Source organism: Phyllopteryx taeniolatus, chromosome 13 (genome assembly GCF_024500385.1).
Source record: "Phyllopteryx taeniolatus isolate TA_2022b chromosome 13, UOR_Ptae_1.2, whole genome shotgun sequence".
NCBI lineage: Eukaryota > Metazoa > Chordata > Actinopteri > Syngnathiformes > Syngnathidae > Phyllopteryx > Phyllopteryx taeniolatus.
The window spans coordinates 5,890,462-5,910,678 of NC_084514.1; the positions used below are offsets into that span (position 1 = coordinate 5,890,462).

Consider the following 20,217-nt stretch of genomic DNA (forward strand, 5'->3'; position numbering starts at 1 on the left):
GTGACACTCCATTACAAATGAATCATGCTACCAATGTAGCAGCCAAGGCTAACGTCGGCTCATTTTTAATGCTAATGCTAGCTTAGTTCTGCTAGCGCTGGCCTTTAGTTCTCTGTGACCATTTAACACGACTTTGCACTTTCATAATCGCATGCCATGATGAATGGCCACATTTGAGAATGTCTCTCGCGACCTTAGTGAGGGGAGACTCAAGGAGGGATCAGGGAAGTGAGGCGATATTCAAATATTGCTAGCTAGCAAACTTACCCTTGAATTCAGTGATTCTTTAGCGTAGCACGAGAGGGAGCTCATATACTACTTGCATATAACACTTTGAGAAGCCCCGCCTTTCGCAAATGGCAAGCACCGCTTCAAGTGAAAAGGAGATGCTGATTGTGTAATTAGTAGCAGGTACTCTAACTAGGGAACTTGACGTTCATCAGGAAAAGGAGACGCATGACATGTTTGACCTTTTCCTCCCTTCCACTCCTTTATTCAAATCCCGTCTTCTTTCTTTTGCATATTCACCCTGGTGATCTATTCTTGGAATACTGCCTACATATATGTGTTCACTGTTGACACGTGTAGAAACCTCAGCCGATACGGCTTTGGTTCTCAGGACCAGTTCAGTGAGTCAGAACTGAACTGGGCAAATACGCTTTTGTATTTTCTACCCTGTCTACCTAGAACGATGCGGAGAAGGACTTGAAATTGACACATCTCATCACTGCGGGGATTGAAAAGGATTATAAGAGTCATAAAAATACAATTAGGTTCAATTGGATCTTGTGACTGCACTGTGTAAACATGTACCAGTAATCCCGCTCTTGTTTTTCTGTCGTCCGTGTGATCATATTTTATCTAGGTCTCGTGTGTTTAGTGTTACCATTTTGATTTTGTGCTGCTGTCTTGGCCAGGTCACTCTTGGAAGAAAGATTTATTTTATTTTTTTCTACCTGGTTTAAATAAATCATATTGACACTCGTGAGCTCGCCTGTATTCTGATGCTTGGCCAGAGCAGACCAGTTCATTGGGTTTCACAAAAGCTTTCAGGCTTTTGAAAGCTGGAAGGGTGCACAAAAGCAGGGCCTCTTTACAAGGGGCTGCAAAGAAATTGAAGGTTTTTTTTTTCTTTCTTCGGGACATTGCGAGACGACTTGCATGACGACAACCCCGCACAGGCATGATGTATGCTGTCCGCATAATGCACCCACATTATACAGACAAAAGTATGCAGACAACACTCGTAATGAATTGATTAATCAATCAGTGGTTGGGCTCAAGCCAATCAGAACCTTTAATCTTACCAAGGCATTTTGGACAAATGTATGTTTCCGATTCCGTGGGAACAGTTTGGGGAAAGACACTTGCAAGGTCCATAAAGGAAAGAGTTTGGTGTGGAAGAACTTGACCCCATCAAACACTTTTGGCATCAATGACCTTGAATCTCATGACCATGACATTATTATTATTTTTTAAACCAATGAATGGCTAACGTGGCTGACTAATCACCATACTGCATGTCATGACTGACATGTAGACTGACCAATGAAAAGTAGAAATACAGAGTACAAAATCCCTGTTTTTGGTTGCAATTCGCAAGGATTCTCTTCCTTGTACAGTAAGTGAGTGTTAATGATAAATAGAGTGTGAGTGTTTTGCACGTCATAATAAAGCACATGGGCGTCATGAGGCATGTTTGTGTTGGCCCACACATTAGGCGGGTGTGTAAACAAATACAATGGCGCACATGCAGTGGCCTTCATTGCCAAGTGAAGGAAAAGAGGTACAAGAAGGAGCTTGTCCATTCATGTATGAACAGAGCACCAGTGTCATTTTTTTCTTCTTCTCTTGTTGGGTGAGGCTAGGAATCCTTGTGTGTGTTGAAGGGTTCTCGCAACTAAATGAAACTCCTCCGCTCACTTCAACATGGTTTCTTGGCACCGATGCCACAAAATGGAGATAAAGCACTATTTTTGTCTTATTGAAGCACCTCAACTCACTTCAACGTAGTTCCTCGGCACCAAGATGCCAGAAGATGGCGGCATTGCACTATTTTTGTCGAAACGAAGCTCCTCAATTCACGTCAACGTAGTTCCTCGGCACCAAGATTCTTCAAGATGGCGCCAAAGTAACAGACAATAGGTGAATTCACGAATGCCGAACCGCGACTGTGTCGTACTACCATTCTAAATTGCACAGCCCATTTCTGGTAGTCATTAAAGTAACAATATATAGGTTTATGGTAGTCGTTGTGTGGTAAAATGACATATATGTTGTTTTATGGTAAAAACCCCAAAGTGGAGCTGTAAAGTTTGACACCGCCCCCTCAATACAGCCACCCATCTGCACAATGTTGAGTGTAATGTCGAGTATCAGTGTCTCCCCCAGGGCAAACGTCCTGAGTTTGAACACCGCGCAGCATGCGGGTGTTATGTTCTCCACACCTCTCACTACTTTGCTCTTTTAGTTGTTTTTTTTCCTTTCATGGCATCAGACTATCCCTGGAGGAGGTCAAGAAGGAGAAGAAGACAAGAAGAAGAGGCGCCAGGACAAAACATGCAATTTACTTCCGAGCGACTGATTACAGAGGCGGGCCTCGTTCGTCTTCTCCAGCGTTCACGCCTCGCTGGAGGTAAGATTATACAGCACCATAAGGCCATTGAATGAAAGAGCAATGACCTAGGGTGAATACATAAGCAGCACCCTTAAACATAATTATTAGGGTGCGTTATAAACTAAATAAAGCGACACTAAATTACATGTTTGAGACAATTTCACTTAAGGGTTAGTCCCTAAGATAAACACTATTGAAGAATGCAGTCTGTGATTTAGGGTCCTCAACAAGGTTAGTAAAATATTAAATCTGGCTTTCAGTCTCAATCTGTTCAGGTCTACGACACTGCAAACAACAACTTGGTTTACATTAGAATATTGTGCATTGTGAGCATAATGTGTCGACCAAGGTTATCATAAAACGAGAATTTTGTTTTTTTTAAATGACATTTTACGTTTGTAAAACTAACCAAACTATAATTACAGCGAAAATGTCCTTAGTTTTCGTCTTTGTCATTTAATTTTATACATGAGCTTTCGGCGTTAATGTTAAATGTAATTATTTCAGCTACATACAGTACATAGCTACATAATCGATACGGAAGGACGGTCTAACAGTCATAGTTCACTTACTGTGTCGCCTACAAATGACGTCATCAGGCAGGGCCGTTGTATTGACGGCTCGCCAGACTGACGACTTACTTATTACTTACATTATTATTATTATAATAATTTTTTTTTTTTAGATGTACAGGTTATAGGTCACATTAATGGTGTAGTGGTTGGGAAGTGATTTAACTTTTTTAATATCACAAAAAGCATTTGAACAGGGGTATGTGAACTTTAAAATACTGTCCTCGCTTCTAGTTTTCAAATTTGTTCAGACGTAATGGAGTGTGTCACTGAAACCAACACAACGCTGTTGCTCATATTATCAGAAAAACACATATTAGTATTATATTAGTTTTTGTTTTTGCTTGTATAGCTAGGTTTGTTCTTCACCAGTTAGCATAGCAGATTAGCAGCTAATACAGCTAGCATGCACGCAACATTAGCATTGATTTGCAACCCTGTTACTGCAGAGTAATACTTGAGTTCAATCAGTATTGACATCAATTTCAACTTTATTTAATCGTAAAGGATTTATTCGGCAATATTTTGGAAATAGGTTGTCTACCATATATTTACAAAAGGCAGATTTTTATGGGAACCTTGCGTCAAATTAGGTTTACTTAATATTTTGTCTGATGCTGAGCGTACAGCCGCGTTACCATGGAAACCACACACGCACGCTAGTATTCGATGGCGTTTGCTTTGTAGATGAGAGGTGAGAAATGGACTCGTAAACTTGGAGTGCCACGAAAACATTCCCACGTGACGATTGCGTTGGCTCCCTCCCCCGTTCTCCCTCCTCTTCCTCGTCCTTTCAGTCAGTGTGGCGCACAATAGCGTCAGAGTCACACACTCTCCCCTCTCAGCGCAATCGAGGACACTTCGTTTCTTTTTTTTTTTTGGGGGGGGGGACACTTTTACTCTCTGGCTTCCAGTGGGAATTAACTGCGTGCGCCCAAGCTTTGCGTCGTTTGCCACAACGCGGTGATTTTATATTTTGCTGAGTTTACTTTGGGAAAACCTTGGAGGCAAACATGCCGGAGAGGATCAGCATTTCGGACTTTGTGGTTCTGACCAATGAGGATCTGTCGTCGCCGGCCACGTCCACCTTTCAGGCCAAAATGAACGACTGCAGGAGCACCGTGTCCGCCGTGGAGGAGGTGAGTGACCTCGGCCCAGGGAGAGCCTGAGAGGAGGCGTTTACCTGCGGCGTGCCTTGTGTTTGACTTCCGTGCAGTATTCACCTTTAGACTGGCCTACTTATTGCTTATCCCCCCAAATGTGCTCTAATACAGTGATTCCCAACCAGTGTGCCGTGAGAGCTCAATTATCAAATTTCACTTAATTGGTCAGAATATTATTTATTTACAAAAAATAATGTCTCTTTGTTCACCCATCTACGCCAGCGACATATAGACAGACAGAACAAATACATGCTCTTTTATTAGATGGCACTAAGTGTATAATTGACTTGTGTATCCACTTTTAGTGACATTTCTGTTTGTTGGTGTGCCGTGAGATTTTCCAAATGTAAAATATCTGCCTTGGCGCAATAAAGGTTGGGAATCACTGCTATAATGTGCCACATTGGGTGCATTATTGGGCTCCAAAGTCATTGTTTTGGTAGCTTTTCCAGTGTTAAAAAAGTGGAACAGTAAAAATCCAGTGTCAAACTTACACCCTTAAATGTAATGTATATGAGAGTAGATTTACTTTTCAAGAGAAGGCAGGTACAATTTTATTTTTCAACACCCTCACAAAGGGTCTACAAAAGCATGTATGATTCAAAAATACATTGTTTACAAAAGTGTATATATTTACTAGTCATTGAGTTGTTGAACTGGATTTCAATTTTTCACCAACAAGAATGTGAGGTTCTATGATGACTAAATTGTCTTCAGTGTTCACAAAACCTGCACCTTAGGTTCATTAAAGGCTGTTGTTTACAAGAAGACATATATTCAAATTCATTGAGGAGTTGAAATGGGTTTCGATTCTTGCAAACATAAATGTTAAGTTCATTGACGACTACATTGTCTTTGATTTTGAGGCTAAATTATTCACAAAAACATTTATTGTACAGGCATTGAGGACTTAAATTCACTGACATCGTTGCTTTTGAGGTTTACAAACCTGCATGTTGTGTTCATTGAAGATGAAATTGTTTACAAAAAGATATATATTTAAAGTCAGTGAGGACTTCAAATGTTTTTTCACCGATAATTAAATTGTATTTGTATACAAAATCTACATTTCAGGTTCTTTCAAGAGTCTAAATAATAATAAAAAAAGATCTAGAGTGATTGAGGACTTGACATGGTCAAGAAATTAACTGACAACTACATTGTATTGGATGTGTAGAAAACCTGCATGCTAGGCTCATTAAATACTTTAAATTGTTTACAAAAAGATGTATTTTAGGGTAACTGATTACTTGAAATGGTCTTCAATGTTTACAAACATCCGTGTTCGGATCATTGAACGACTTAAACCGATTAAAATGTTTACAAAAACATTTGTTAGTTTTTTTAAAGACTCTATTAGCTCCTCCAATGTTGACAAAACATTAGGTTAGGTTCATTGCAGGCTAAATTGTTTGCCAAATGTATTGTATATTTAGAGCCGTGGAGGACTTGACCAGTGTATACAAACAAGAAGTTAACCGGCAACCAATTGTCTTTGATGTTTACGAAATCTGAAGTTCATTAAATACTATATTGTGTACAAAATGATGTATTTGAGGATTTGAAATAAAATGGGCTGCACAGTTCATCAAAGATGTTAAATTGATTTAAATATTTACAAAAAGATACATGTTTTGAAGGATTCTATTGAAGATTCAGTTGATTCTAATGGACAGGTCAAACTCAAGGCCCGGGGGCCAGATCCGGTCCGCCACATCATTTTATATGGCCTGCGAAAACAAACCATCCATCCATCCATCCATTTTCTGAGCCGCTTCTCCTCACTAGGGTCGCGGGCGTGCTGGAGCCTATCCCAGCTATCATTGGGCAGGAGGCGGGGTACACCCTGAACTGGTTGCCAGCCAGTCGCAGGGCACATACAAACAAACAACCATTCGCACTCACATTCACACCTACGGGCAATTTAGAGTCTCCAATTCATGCATGTTTTTGGGATGTGGGAGGAAACCAGAGCGCCCGGAGAAAACCCACGCAGCCACGGGGAGAACATGCAAACTCCACACAGGCGGGGCCGGGGATTGAACCCCAGTCCTCAGAACTGTGAGGCTTACGCTCTAACCAGTCGAACACCCTGCCGCAAAACAAACCATGTCTGTCAAATTCCATGATTCTTGCTCAAATCTGTACCAAAATTTCAAATTGTCCTAGGTAAAAAAAACAATTGGATTGACATATTTTAAGCATTTTTTTTTGTAACCAAAATGCTCTTTACAGTAACAATAGTTGAACAAACTACTATTCTTGACATCTGCTTTCAAAACTTGTTTTCCATCAATTTGTTGTCTGTATGTAGTACTATGATGAGGCAATGAAACATTTATGTGGAAACCGAAACTACAATGTGGCCCGTGACAAAAAGTTTGACACCCCTGTTCTAATGTTTACTAACATAATGTTCATTGAAGACTACGTTTTCTTTGATGTTTATAATAATCTTTGAGTAACTGAGGACTTTCAATAGTCTTCCATTTTTACTAACATGTTAGGTTCACAGCAGCATGCTGTACGATTGGTTAGCACATCTGCTTCAAAGTTCCAAGGTTCTGGGTTTGAGTCTAGGCTTCAGCCTCCCTGTGTGGAGGCGGCATGTTCTCCCTGTGGCTTCGAGGGTTTTCTTGGGTACTCTCGATTCCTCCTGCATTTCAAAAACATACATGTCAGGTTTATTGAAGTGTCTAAACTGTCTATAAAATGATGTATTTTACTATAGTCAAGGACTAGAAATGGTCTTGAATGTTTGTAAACAATGTTTGGTTAATTGAAGACAAAGTCACGTCCGATTGAAAATGCTCCACTTTAATGATGCCCAAAAGATAGATTTTAGTGTGTTTGAGGACTCAACCACTTTGAAGAAGGGATACTGTCTTTGGCGTTAGTTTTATTGACGACTCAAAATTGACGTGATCACAAAAACATTTGTTAGCATAATCAATTTATCAAGCATTCATCAACAATTATGTTAGGTTAATTGAAGACAAGTAAATTCATGGCTGATTGAACATGTGCCACTGTCTTTGATGGTGCCCCAAAAAATATTTTAGGTTAATTAAGGACTCAAAATCTCCAATAGTCTTAGTATTTACAAAAGCCACGCTAAACTGTCTTTGTGGTTGCCAAATTACATATTTTAAGTCCATTGAGAAGTTAAAATAGTCAATATTTACACAAACGTATGTGATATTCACAGAACACTAAATTGCCTTCGTTTACAAAACCCTGGTAGGTTCATTGAAGTCTGTAAATTCTTTAAAAAAAGATGTTTATTGATGACTAAATGGTCTTTGATGTTACAAAACACGTTACTGTGCGATAATTGAATCCAAATTGCCATTTGTTTATAAAGAAACTGGTACAGTATGTTAGGCTCATTGATGATCTTCAGTGATTGACAGGTGATCATTCCAGATCCCGCCTCTTGCCTGAAGCCGTCGTAGAAATACAATATAGATGGATATACAGTATTTATCTCGCATTTTAGCTTTAAGGCCTGTTTTTTTCCCCTGTGTATGTTAGTCTAAACGCTGTTTTTCCGAAGCTACTCGGGCGACGGAAGAGACACATGAAGGCTGCTGTGAACTTTGCCATAAAGCAAATAATCCACACCAGTTAGTCCTTCCTGTCCTTTTCTTGTGAAAAAACAAGGAATCAACTCCGAAAGTTTCTCGACGTCATTGCAGTGCTGATGTGTCAGCAAGAACATCACAGCAGATGTTACTGGAGCACACATGAGGGAATATATTTTTTGCAAAGAGTATCAGTGCACACTTTTTATGCCCATAAAAATAGCAGCTCAAGCGTACATACTGTATGTTAAAGGTACCGTCTTCCATATAGTGTGTATATTTAGTTCGGGATATGTGGATTAACGGTGAGCGGGTAGCATGTGGACATAATTGTGGTTTGCAGGGTTAGGCAACTCCTTCCCGCTTCTCCCTCCCCCATGTGCGCTTCGCAGCCTGCTTCCTAACCCTAACCTCCTTACTACATGATGACGGAGGTTATTTGTTCCTATAAATATAACGTACACAAAGTGCTGCTGTCATTTCAAGCATCTGCTCTTGAAAGGAGATCTTTTGGTAATGTTGAAATAGAATACTGCATAGTAAGTTTTCGCAAGGGCGTCATCGCGCCCGCGACGTGCAGATCACGTTGCGGTTGGTGTTGAAATATTAAACCCGCTTGTGCACTGGCCCTGACTATAGCCTCTTTCATACAGAGATCCTGCAAAATTATTATGTCTGTCTTGTACACAGAACCCAGCAAAGGCGGAATATTGCTGCGTCGACTTTGTCGCACCAATTCTGCCGGCTTTTACATGATGTGTAAAAGAGATTAATATCACCCTACACGAGCTTCAGTAAATGATAAGTTATTTACTACTCAAAGCTGTCATATGTATGCCAGGCCAGTAGTTGACGATGTCACTTTTTAAGGAAACACAGCAACTGCTTGTGCTGCCAGGTTTTATCCCAAAATATCTTTTGAATCCCCTTCAAATGTCTAAAATGACGATCCTTTTTTCAATTCATTAAGTATGCATTTGTACTTTTAATACCGTGATTACAAAAATATGAAATGAACATTAACGTGGAAGTTTGCGGCATTAAAACTACTAGCAAGATTTGAATGTAACGCCACTAAACTACTGTCAGGTTATACTTACAGTTTTAGCAAATCTGAACAAAAAGTGTTTTATTTAATTTTTTATTTAACTTGCAAACTACCCCTTTAAAAACTACCATTATTTTGTTTTCAGTTAGATGAACGCGTCTGAGTGCTCCGATCTAGGCTTAAGCATGGTCCACCTCCCTGCCGATTGTTCCCCCCACCACTTATTATTCATAAAAATAACCAGCCAAACTCAAATTGCATTGTGCCATCTGGTGTGACGTGTAAAATCCTTGTCAGACAGATTGTCTTTTTAATACCCTTCATCAACGTGTCAGTGGGCTGATATTAATCCCTTATATGTTTTTTCAGTTATATTTTAATTATTTATTAAGAACCAAATATATATATTTTTTATTTCAATAGGCGTAAATACTCGGGCACCCTTTAAGTTCCTGTTGATTGACTAGTGCCGATCCGGGGTCAAGCACAATACACTTCAGTTTAATCCCTTTATAAAGTATTTATTTCATAAAAATAAACAAAAAAAATATTTAGTTTCAGTATGTGCTTTGGTTCACTTCAAAATGAAGGTACAGTTCTATTGACTAGTTTGAAATTTCCAATCCAGGCTCAAGCACTTTAACTTTTATCCCTTTCAGTCACCTTTTTATTTGTAACAATTTAAAACAAAAATGTAAAAAAAAAAAAAAAAGCCATAGAAAATATAAAAAAAGATTAACATACAAGAAATTATTTAGTTTTAGTATGTATTTGAACTCAGTTAAAAAAACTAAGGTAGCGTTTCCTTGACTTTTGTGAGCCTTCCGATCTAGAGCGCATTACAGTTCCCTGGCGATCATTCTTCCCACAGGTTACTTCTTACATTGCATCATAGAAATAACCAGACAGGCTTGAATTAATCCACAAGGACAGAAAAATTGCACTAAGTGATGGCACATGCTTGTCCCCACATATTTTAACCAAACATATAAACACTGTATGGTTTGTTACCTCTGTGTTTTTCCTTTGCCACCACCAGTCCCGTCTCCACGCTCAGTGTTAATCACTTTCCCATTCACTGAGTCACATCTCACAGCATCCATTCAGCCTTTTAATTAGTGGACCCACGCTTGACGGGTGTGGAGACTAGAGAAGTGGGAGTGAACTTGACCAAAAGTGAGCGAGGGCGTGTAAACGGCACCACCTAACAACACAGAGTCTCTGTTAGGTCTGAAATTTCTGCCTCATTAAAGCTGTTTCTGGTGGTAGGTAGAGGCGGAGCAGAGCCTCGTGTCTGGATCAGCGGAAAAGCGAGTCTGTGTGAGGTCGGGTAAACAAGTTTGGTTGTTTTGTTTAGAAGAAACCGAAATCCCTTAAACACAGGCCATATAAGTGGTGGCCTGGTGGGTGGGGGGGGGGGGGGGGGGGGTGTTGCAGTAAATCCTGGACTTTGCCTGATTCTGAGATACAATCAGGCATTTGGTGTGACCAAACCCCTTTGTTTTGAAAGCAACTGTCTGATGTCACTATGCTTCGAGTTCTATCTTAAACGGAGAGGTGAATAAATCTACTGTTACGTCACCGAGGTGCCAGTTTACCATTATTGATACAACTTAATCGTTCTGATTCTTTATCGATTCTCATGGGGTGAGGACTTAATATTTGCTTTAACGCTAAACATAAGATACAGCATACCCAGTATGCACTCATCATCTGTATTGTATTGTAGAGTGGGGGGTGGGGGGGGGTGGGGGAATTAAGTGACTTACTTCTCAAACTATGTCAAGTGAGCAAAAAGCTTAATGCAGTTTTTACATATACAATATAACAGAATGCCTTGGCAAAATTGTCTAGTTCCACTCTTAATGATCCAGACAAGGTGAATATTTTATTTTTGATTGTTGTGAGTTTTTGGCGTATACTTACTGACTATAATGTGCTCGTATGTGGGAAAGGAGAACCACAGTTGCAGATGCACTTTTCAGCCGTTTATTGAACGCCAAATCATCAGTAAAATACAAAGAGGAAACTGGGCGCACTCACACGGGGGCTGCTGTCGGTCACAGCTCACGCGCAGACACTCACACACCTACGCGCCGAAGTCCCACGCCAGCCCACCAGGCCCCGCCTCCTCAAGGCACATATGTAACAGAGACACTACAATAAGTACGTTTTTTTCTATACTTGTAATGCTTGTAAATTTTGTTGAAATTAATTTACCATGTGTTTTAACAAGTGGAAATGTATTGAAAGTGTCTTGAAGTGGTAAATTTGTTAAAAAAAGAATCGTATTGCAGAGTTTCACCTATTCCAGTGGATGTGGAATGTATCCCCTGCGATAAACTCATTGTACCGCAAAATTTGGGCATTTTACACTGAACACAGCAAGGGTGGGTGTGTCAGTTATTAAACTTCACATTCCTGGCCCGGCACTGCAAATTTCCCTTACACACAAGTAACATCCTGGCTTTGATACTACCCCCAGAAAAAAAAATGCTCAATCCGGTGTTGTTTCCAAAGAAATGTGACGTATGGGAAAAGCTATAAAAATGCTGGTTTGCACAGGTAGTATGAAAGGGGCGGGACCCCTGCGTGTCTCCCCCTGGAGGAGCTGGAGGGACCACCGAGGTTGGACTCTGGATAAACGTCACAAAATGGATGAATGGCTTGTTTGCATTTTGAGTGTCAAGTTTCCATAGAGGGCCTCTCAGAACATGACAAACATGCAAGCTGATACTTTGGGATATACACTCTAAGGTAACCTTAGCTGACTCTTGGGTGTGTTTTGAATTGTAATTTCTAAAGGAGTTACAATATAAATGTTAGCATCCATGTAAAAGAAACTTTAGGCGAGCCAGACAGGTGACAGTATGTACGCTGGAATTATTTCTAGTCATGCATGAAGGTAGATGACTGACATGTTTGCTAACGGGTTGTCTTCTTATCTTCTTAAGTCACACTTTGGGAATCCTTTTCATTACTGACTGCAAGTATACACATATATATATATATATATACATATACATATATATATATACATATACATATATATACATACATACATATATATATATATATATATATATATATATACACACACACACACACACACATATACACACATATATAGAGGCACGGTGGCCGACTGGTTAGAGCGTCAAACCCCGGCCCCGCCTTTGTGGAGTTTCCATGTTCTCCCCGTGTCTGCGTGGGTTTTCTCCGGGCACTCCGGTTTCCTCCCACATCCCAAAAAACATGCTTGAATTGGAGACTCTAAATTGCCTGTAGGTGTGAATGTGAGTGCAAATGGTTGTTTGTTTGTATGTGCCCTGCGATTGGCTGGCAACCAGTTCAGGGTGTACCCCGCCTCCTTCCGATGATAGCTGGGATAGGCTCCAGCACGCCCGCGACCCTAGTGAGGAGAAGCGGCTCGGAAAATGGATGGATGGATAGATATATATATATTTATATATATATATATATATATATATATATATATATACTGGCTTTCAAATAGTTGCCAGCTGTATTAATTTACTCAACTGCAGATGGGGGGGGCTTTATTTGATCAAACCGATTGTTGGAATAATATTAAACCGTATTTTGCAAGGAAATAACAATTCAATGTCAAGTGAAAATAATTTAAACTTGAAGCCTGCAGATGACTATAGATGTGGTTTATTAGCTGGAAAATGCAACCGTGACATGGGCTGAAGCGTCACACAGTTCCACTACAAATTTGAGAACAATAAATCACATCTCCAGCCATCTGCAGGCTTCTGTTGCATACATTATTTAACCACTTTGAAAAACGACTGTATTATCTGTACAAATGATTGTATTATTTTGTGAACCTGATGTTGTGGCTGGCACGGTGAGCGACTGGTTAGAGCATCTGTCTCACAGTTCTGAGGACCGGGGTTCAATCCCCGGCCCCGCCTGTGTGGAGTTTGCAGGTTCTCCCCGTGCCTGCATGGGTTTTCTCCGGGCACTCCGGTTTCCTCCCACATCCCCAAAACATGCATGCTAGGTTAATTGAAGTGAGGATAGGCGGCTCAGAAAATGGATGGATGGATGTTGTGGCTGCAAAGTCATTTCAATCTGTACTTCCTAAATGGGTCACCTCAAGGATGGAATTCTAATGTCCCATTGTTGTGTTGGTCTTACAGTCACTGGAGATGGATCACCTGACTCTCCAAAAGATGAAGAAGATGATCAAAGCCATCCACAACTCCGGAATCAGTAAGTGTGTTGTGTTCAAAGTTCACCGCCAACGCTTTTAACGTCGTCACTTTCTCACGTGGTGGCCAGACTTTATCCGCCTGTTTTATAGATGTTGACACTGCACTTATCATTTCTGCTGACTGAGGGTGAATCAGAAAATTTCATTCTTGACCTCCAGTGGTGCAACTAGCTGTCTGAGGTGATTTAATTTGCAATAGAGAGGAAATGAAATGTTTGATGACATTTAATGAAACTGTGGCAGATAGCCAAGGTCAACACTACCTTACAAATTGTTTATTTTTGGTAAATTTTGACCAAACTGCATGCATCACTTTAGTTATAGTATTATAAAACTTTTAAAAATGGATTAAATTCATAAAAGGATGAGTAATTCTTAAAAAAAATGTTTCAGAGAAAAGCCAAAGTATTTTTGTAGGCACTTGTTTTTACATTTCCATATCTCATGCCTGTATCAAGGCACCCTCTAACTTCGGTATGACTTTACAGTATATTCCTTAGGTGCAGTATGTATGGCCATTCTTATGCTGTTTCACTCTTTCACCATTTCAAGATTTCCCCCATGATCCTTCAAATACCAATAGGTGTATGTTTCTATGGGAACCTGAGCAAATGTTGTGGCGACAGACAGTTCTCTGGACTGTTTTAAGCTTTGGCAAGCTGTTGTTGTTGATAAACCATTGATAAATCCTTACGTCAAGGCATAAAATTAATTTTTGTCATGGGCCACATTCTAGTTCAGGTTTCCCTCAGAGGGCCATTATGACTGTGAAACCATGTAATTGTTTAATTGTCTCATCATATTACATATGCACAGCAAATTGATGGAGAACTAGTTTTGAAATCAGAATTCAAGGGAAATAGTTTGTAAAAAGAGCTTTGGTAACAAAAAAAAAATATCTCAACGCAACTATTTATTACATATGAAAATGTAAAATTTTGGTACAGATTTGAGCAAGAATCATGGAAGTTGGTGCACATGATTTGTATTTGCGAGCCACATAAAATGAGGCGGCAGGCCAGATCTGGCCCCCCGGGCCTTGAGTTTGACACCTGTTGCCTTAGGTGGTAATTAAAGTCATTACTGCATGCATGCGGGTTGTACAGTATAAATGAATGTGTTTGCATTCATTAAGAGGCCAACGTGCAAACAGCATGTGATTCTGTTAGCATTGAGTAATCGTGTTGCAAGTGTGTGCGTGTGTGTGTGTGTGTGTGTGTGTTTCATCGCGAAACGTGTACCAGCTCCGAGGAAATATACGCTTGACGTTCCTCTAAACTTCCCATTCCGAGCCAGAAGTGAGTGAGTCAGAAATCTGCTGTCCAGAATTTAGGCAAGCATACAGTAAAAAGTGTAGTCGAAGGAGAGGGGTGATCGTAAGCGTCCGCCTTCTACCATTGTTTTTTCGCTCTTTAATCACTCCCGAGGAAATCGTACATCAACACTATGCGTCACTTACCCCCCTGCATTAACCCCCTTCTGCACTGATCTTCAAGCCGTTCCTGGCTCACATGCTCAAAAACACACCCATATACGCCATCTAGTATTCCCTTTCTGGTCGCATAAACCTCAAAGTATAGGACTGCCAAGTTGATGTGTGAATGTGTATCAACAGAAAAATTGTCTTCTATACTTTTAGCCACCATGCAGCCACAACAAAAGCAATCAAAATGTGCCAAGGATCAAGAATTACAGCACATTTATCACCCTCTCTAACTGGCCCTGTTCAAAGCAGATGGTGCTTGGGCGGGGGGCTGTCCTGTCTCATGCAGTTGAGACACTGCCAACCCCACCTCCGTCTACTGGAGGGATATTACATGATTAGTTATGAACTATGTCGTTTTACTTTTTCTATGTTGGCACGTAGGTAATGTACATGATATATACAGTCTCCTCCAAAAGTATTGGAACAGCAAGGTCAAGTAAAGTAATTTTCCTCATAATTTAAGGTTAACATTGTATAAAGAGTTTATTGGATGCAATGAATATGTTTGGATTTTTGGTGGTGGTCGGAGGGGCCGTAGGCGCAGAATGGCAGCCGCGCTTCCGTCAGACTGCCCCAGGGCAGCTATGGCTACCACTACTTGGGTTCGACTGTGGAGTGAATGAATAATGTGTGCAATTGTAAAGCGTCCAAGTTCCTTGAAAAGCGCTATGTAAGTCGAATGCATTATTGTTATTTATTATTAATAATAATAATGGGAACATCCTCGGAAAGATAGCTATCCATAATAAAAAATGTAGTTTAGTTCATCCAAAGCTGATGACGGTAAGTTGTACAAAAAAAATAATCAAAAGCTCTAGTTCCCTCCACATTCTTTTTTTTTTGTTTACATTTTTCCCCTAACAGATTTGTTTCTTTTTGTTTCATGCAGGTTAGAGTTTACTGTACAATATTTGTTGAAAAATAATTCATCATTGTCTCGTCAGAAAAACCTTTCACTTTCTATATCCACTTTCCTTTATTAAATCCAGGCCTTTTTAAGATGGCTTTTTTTTTTTTTTTTTTTAAACGCAACTAATGGAACCCACATGCTCGTTGGAATGACAGCATATTCATTCTTGCAGCTCACATCGAAGCCAAGGAGCAATACACTGAAGTCCTGGAGAGGCTGGGCAACAGCCACCTGAGCCAGGACAACAACGAGGTCTCCACGGGCTTCCTCAACCTGGCCGTGTTCACCCGAGAAGTCACGGCCCTGCTCAAGAATCTGGTAAGGAAAGAAGAGAAGGAGGGGTGAGGGGTTCTAAATATGACTCCATAAGGTTAGGTTGACACTTTAGAGAAGAAATGAATCACGTAGATAACATGTTGGCAGGTGAGCTGCAGGTTGTAGGACATTACAGCTGCAAACATAGTCATTAGTCGTTTGCTCAAATTAAAGTGGAAGTGTGTCCGCAGAAGTAAGACAGCTTCACATGGAAGCCTCCTACGGATTGTTTCTATGGCGATTTTAATTGAGAGCAGGCCTCCATGAGTGATTCGCACAAACACACACACGGACGAGAGCACTCAATCACACACACACACGCACGCACGCACGCACACTCCCTTGCTCATGTGTGTCAGTCCCGGGCTCAAAGAGAAATGAATGGGAAGGTTTAAACAGGTTTTTGTCTTTTTTATGTCACCTTGCTGGTAAAGAAGTCTGCTGAAAGACTCCCATAGACAGTCCCAATAGCACACTGGGTTATGCAACAGCTTCCTAATTCAAAAGCTTGGCGGTGAATTGCCTCGTTTACTGGTTTACTTGCACTTCTTTGTGTGCCTGAAAAGTGCAATGTATATAGTAATAATTATTTTAAAATGGTTTGGCTGGGGCGTAGGGCTTCAGCTATGGAATATTTTTAGAATCAGTTATTCTATCGATTATTCCATCGATTAAACAAATATCTTACATAGTAAAAATGTAAAGTTAATACTATCAGGAAAATTTTGTTTTAATACCCGCCTCTTTTCACACATTAGCCAATTACAGTGGTCATTCGCCCCCCCCCCCCCCCGCTCTCACACGCATTGCCTTCTTCATCTTTGGTGTTTGTCCCCTTTCTTCTTCTTTTGGAGTTAATATCGGTCGGCAAACCAGGATCATCATTCACAACTGGGCTGAAGTATGAAGGTTGTCAGCAACAAAAAAATAATTAATTTAAAAAAAAAAGGCTAATTTACTGGTCGCACATGCAAGAGGAGATCAAAAATGCATTCGTACTGTCTTTTAGGGGCAAAATGCAACCATTATGGGGCAGTCTGTGGCCCTGTTATGTCTTTTTTTCCCCTTAGAGCAGGGGTGGCCAACTAGTCAGAGACTAAGAGCCACTTTTTTTTCTGTGTTACTGCAAAGAGCCACATACACGGGTACACATGAACATCATCTTTTAATCATGTATGCGCGCATACACAGACCTCTGCTCAGCCAGATCTAATGAAAATAACCACACCAACATGATAATATCAGTAATTTTCAACAGTTAACATTGTGTACACTGTCTCACACACACAAACTCTCAGTTCAAGCAAGTCCACAAACAATAATAGAATAATTTTCAATAACATCTTTCTCTTACTATGCTGCTTAGTGAGACTTCTCGCATTCCTTATCTTGAACAATCTTCTTCAAATCTGGCTTGTATTCTGTTGTTGCCACTCTAAGCAATTCTTTAAAATGAGTGTCAGTCAGAACAGATCGATGCTTTGATTTCACATGTTTCAGGGTAGAAAACACAGACTCGCAGACGTACGTTGACCCAAACATGGACAGTATCTTAAGCGCAGCTCGTTTGATGTTGGGGTATTTTTCAATTGGCACACTTTTCCAGAACTCAACGGTCCCTTCCCTTAAAACAGCTTTCAGTTGATCCTCCTCACAAAGGTCGATCATCTCCAACTCAGCCGCAGCCTCATCTGTGACGAGCGGGGCTTTCAAACAGTCTGGCTTCCAAGCCAGCTGATATGATGCAAGCGTTACGGTCTCCCGAGTGTTTTGTAAATTTTTTGCAAAACTGCACCTGATTTTCTGCCGTGCTTTTCAAAGCGACCAACTTGTTCTTGCGAAGTTCAGTCCCTTTTGGAAATTCCTGTTCGATGTTAGGGTGGAGTGAGCTTAAGTGACGCTGAAGATTTGAAGCTTTGAAATGCGCTAATGCTGCGTGACATATAAGGCAGATCGGCTTGCCATTACGTTTAACAAAAAAATATAATCTCTCCCACTCTGGCAAAAACGTCCTGTGTTCTTCTTCATATTTTCGTTTGGCTGTGCTTTTTTTCCCTGCCATTTCAAGAGGTAACTTGACGGAAATTGTTTACAACACAAATGATGTCACACCAACGATTCTCTCGTCGCTCGTTTGACGTCACTCAAACAGGCTTACATGGTCAGTGTGCCATCTAGCTGTAGGGGGAGTGAATGACAGCGCCAGCCAAGCATTTTTGACGCATGTCATGTGACAGCTCCTGAAGAGCCGCATGAAACTAGTTAAAGAGCCGCATGAGGCTCGCGAGCCGCGGGTTGGCCAGGCCAGCCTTAGAGTGTGACCGCTAATGAACCCCATTGTCACACACATACACACGTGCACAAACACACATACACAAAGTTGAAAACCTAATATATCCTGCCTGTCTTGCGGTTTGACACGTTCCAGGTGCAGAACCTCAACAACATCATGGCCTTCCCTTTGGAAAATGTGCTGAAATCAGAGCTGCGCGACAGCAGATTGGTGAGTGAAAGGTTCTCCCAACAAATGTTAAACCCTCTCCCATTTAAATGAACTCCAATGGAACAAGAACACTTGAGGAGGCTTCAACATGTTTCCTCCAAAATGAGTGATCTTGATAACAAAAAGGACAAATGCCAGCAATCAAACACATACAGTTAGCAAAGCATAATACAATTTGATTAAACATGGTAAATGGCAATTTTTTATCTTAAATTTTTGTAGTTTATACAATTATTTAAAAATAATACGCCCCCCCCCCCCCAATTATTTTTTTTCTAATCATAATAATTTGAAAATAAATTACGAACAACTAATTACATTTACATTTGAATGGGAACATCTTTGGAAGGATAACTACCCATGATTTAAAAAAATATATATATCCGGTATAAAAGTAAAACTATAATGAAATATAAAACTATAGACTGGTAATTACACATAAAAAACACACATCGATGCGAAGATATTCTCTTTATGAAGATAATTGTTCGGTAGAAAGTCTAAATCCAAACCATCAAAATGCAACCATGTCCTCAACAAACTTTAGTTTGACTGCCTTTCCCCATCGTCACCTATTAATATAAAACTGTTTATACAGACAAATGGAAAAAAACAATGTTCCAAGCAGATATAAACTGCTTATTGTCTGATTGTAAGGGTCGTTGTGGCAACCAACGAGCAAAAGAGTGACCTCATACTTCTGTAAGCGACTGTTCCTGTGTATTATTACAACAGCAGATTAGCGGTAGCTGGCGGAAGCCGGTTTAGCCAGATAGCAGACGAGTTAAGTGTTAGCTGAATTACAGTGACACTGTGTACAGTATTTATTTTTATTTATTATTAACGTGGTACGTTCACTTGTGTTTTCCTTAGGAGCTGAAGAAACAGATGGAGAGGAGCTGGAAAGAGTACGACTTAAAAATGTAACTATTGTCATACACCATATGCCTCATTTACTTCAGGCGGGTTTTTCAAAGAAATTCCTCACACTTTGTAAAATATATCCTGTATTGTCCTGACATCGACATTTACTGTACATAAACTGATCATAAAACACATAAATTAACAACACGTGAATAAAAAGAAAAACTTAGCCTTTAGGCTAGCTGAGCTTGCTAGCCCCACAGATACAGTAGGCCTGGTTAGTTGATTAGTAGCATAACGTTAGCATTTTGGTTCATGAGCTAACAACAGCATAGTTTTATTTTATGCATAATCTAAGCACATTGCTTTCATTGGAGCAGACTAAGGTGGAGCTGTTAATTTTGAAAAAGCATTCAAGTGACATAGGAGTTTTAGCATCGCTTTGTCCATGAAAGAGCTAACAACATCATACAGTAGCATTATTTTCGAGATGATACAAGTACATCGTTTCTATTGCAATGTCCCTTCCGTCTTTCTATACTTCTACTCCCTATTGACTTTAAATGTACACTTTATTGATTCCATACCAAATTTTACTGTTACTCATCTACATTAGAGCAAAATTGGAGAAGGACCGCAGGGAAAAGAGCAGACAGCTCATTCGGACGGAGGGATCGGACGGAGGGGAGGACATGGAGAGGGAGAGGAGGACCTTCCAGCTACAGATGTGCGAGGTGAGTTGCCAGCACCAACAACACCTTGCACATACCTGAAGTGGTCTTTACCCCCATCTGCATGGGTGGTCTTCCTTTCTTTTAAAATGCTTCCAAAAGAGGCTTCCAACTTGTTTTATGGGGAAAATATGTGGGGGGCCGGGGGGCGGTGACCTGAGTGGGCAAACATACAGTATCA

At 40.3% G+C, this 20,217-nt stretch overlaps 1 protein-coding gene across 2 annotated transcripts in view; it reads left to right on the forward strand.

The window, feature by feature from the left end:
- The first annotated feature begins 3,963 nt into the window (after nucleotides 1-3,963).
- Nucleotides 3,964-20,217, forward strand: part of asap3 (ArfGAP with SH3 domain, ankyrin repeat and PH domain 3) — a 39,552-nt gene continuing 23,298 nt past the window's right edge. The window contains exons 1-6 of one of the 2 annotated variants that reach the window (XM_061793684.1): nucleotides 3,964-4,328; nucleotides 13,154-13,226; nucleotides 15,796-15,941; nucleotides 18,367-18,441; nucleotides 19,315-19,364; nucleotides 19,922-20,039. In XM_061793684.1, coding sequence (XP_061649668.1) covers nucleotides 4,203-4,328; nucleotides 13,154-13,226; nucleotides 15,796-15,941; nucleotides 18,367-18,441; nucleotides 19,315-19,364; nucleotides 19,922-20,039 — 588 coding nt within the window. In that variant the 5' untranslated portion in view covers nucleotides 3,964-4,202. The remainder of the gene's footprint in view (nucleotides 4,329-13,153; nucleotides 13,227-15,795; nucleotides 15,942-18,366; nucleotides 18,442-19,314; nucleotides 19,365-19,921; nucleotides 20,040-20,217) is intronic. The other variant, XM_061793683.1, reaches the window with a different exon arrangement.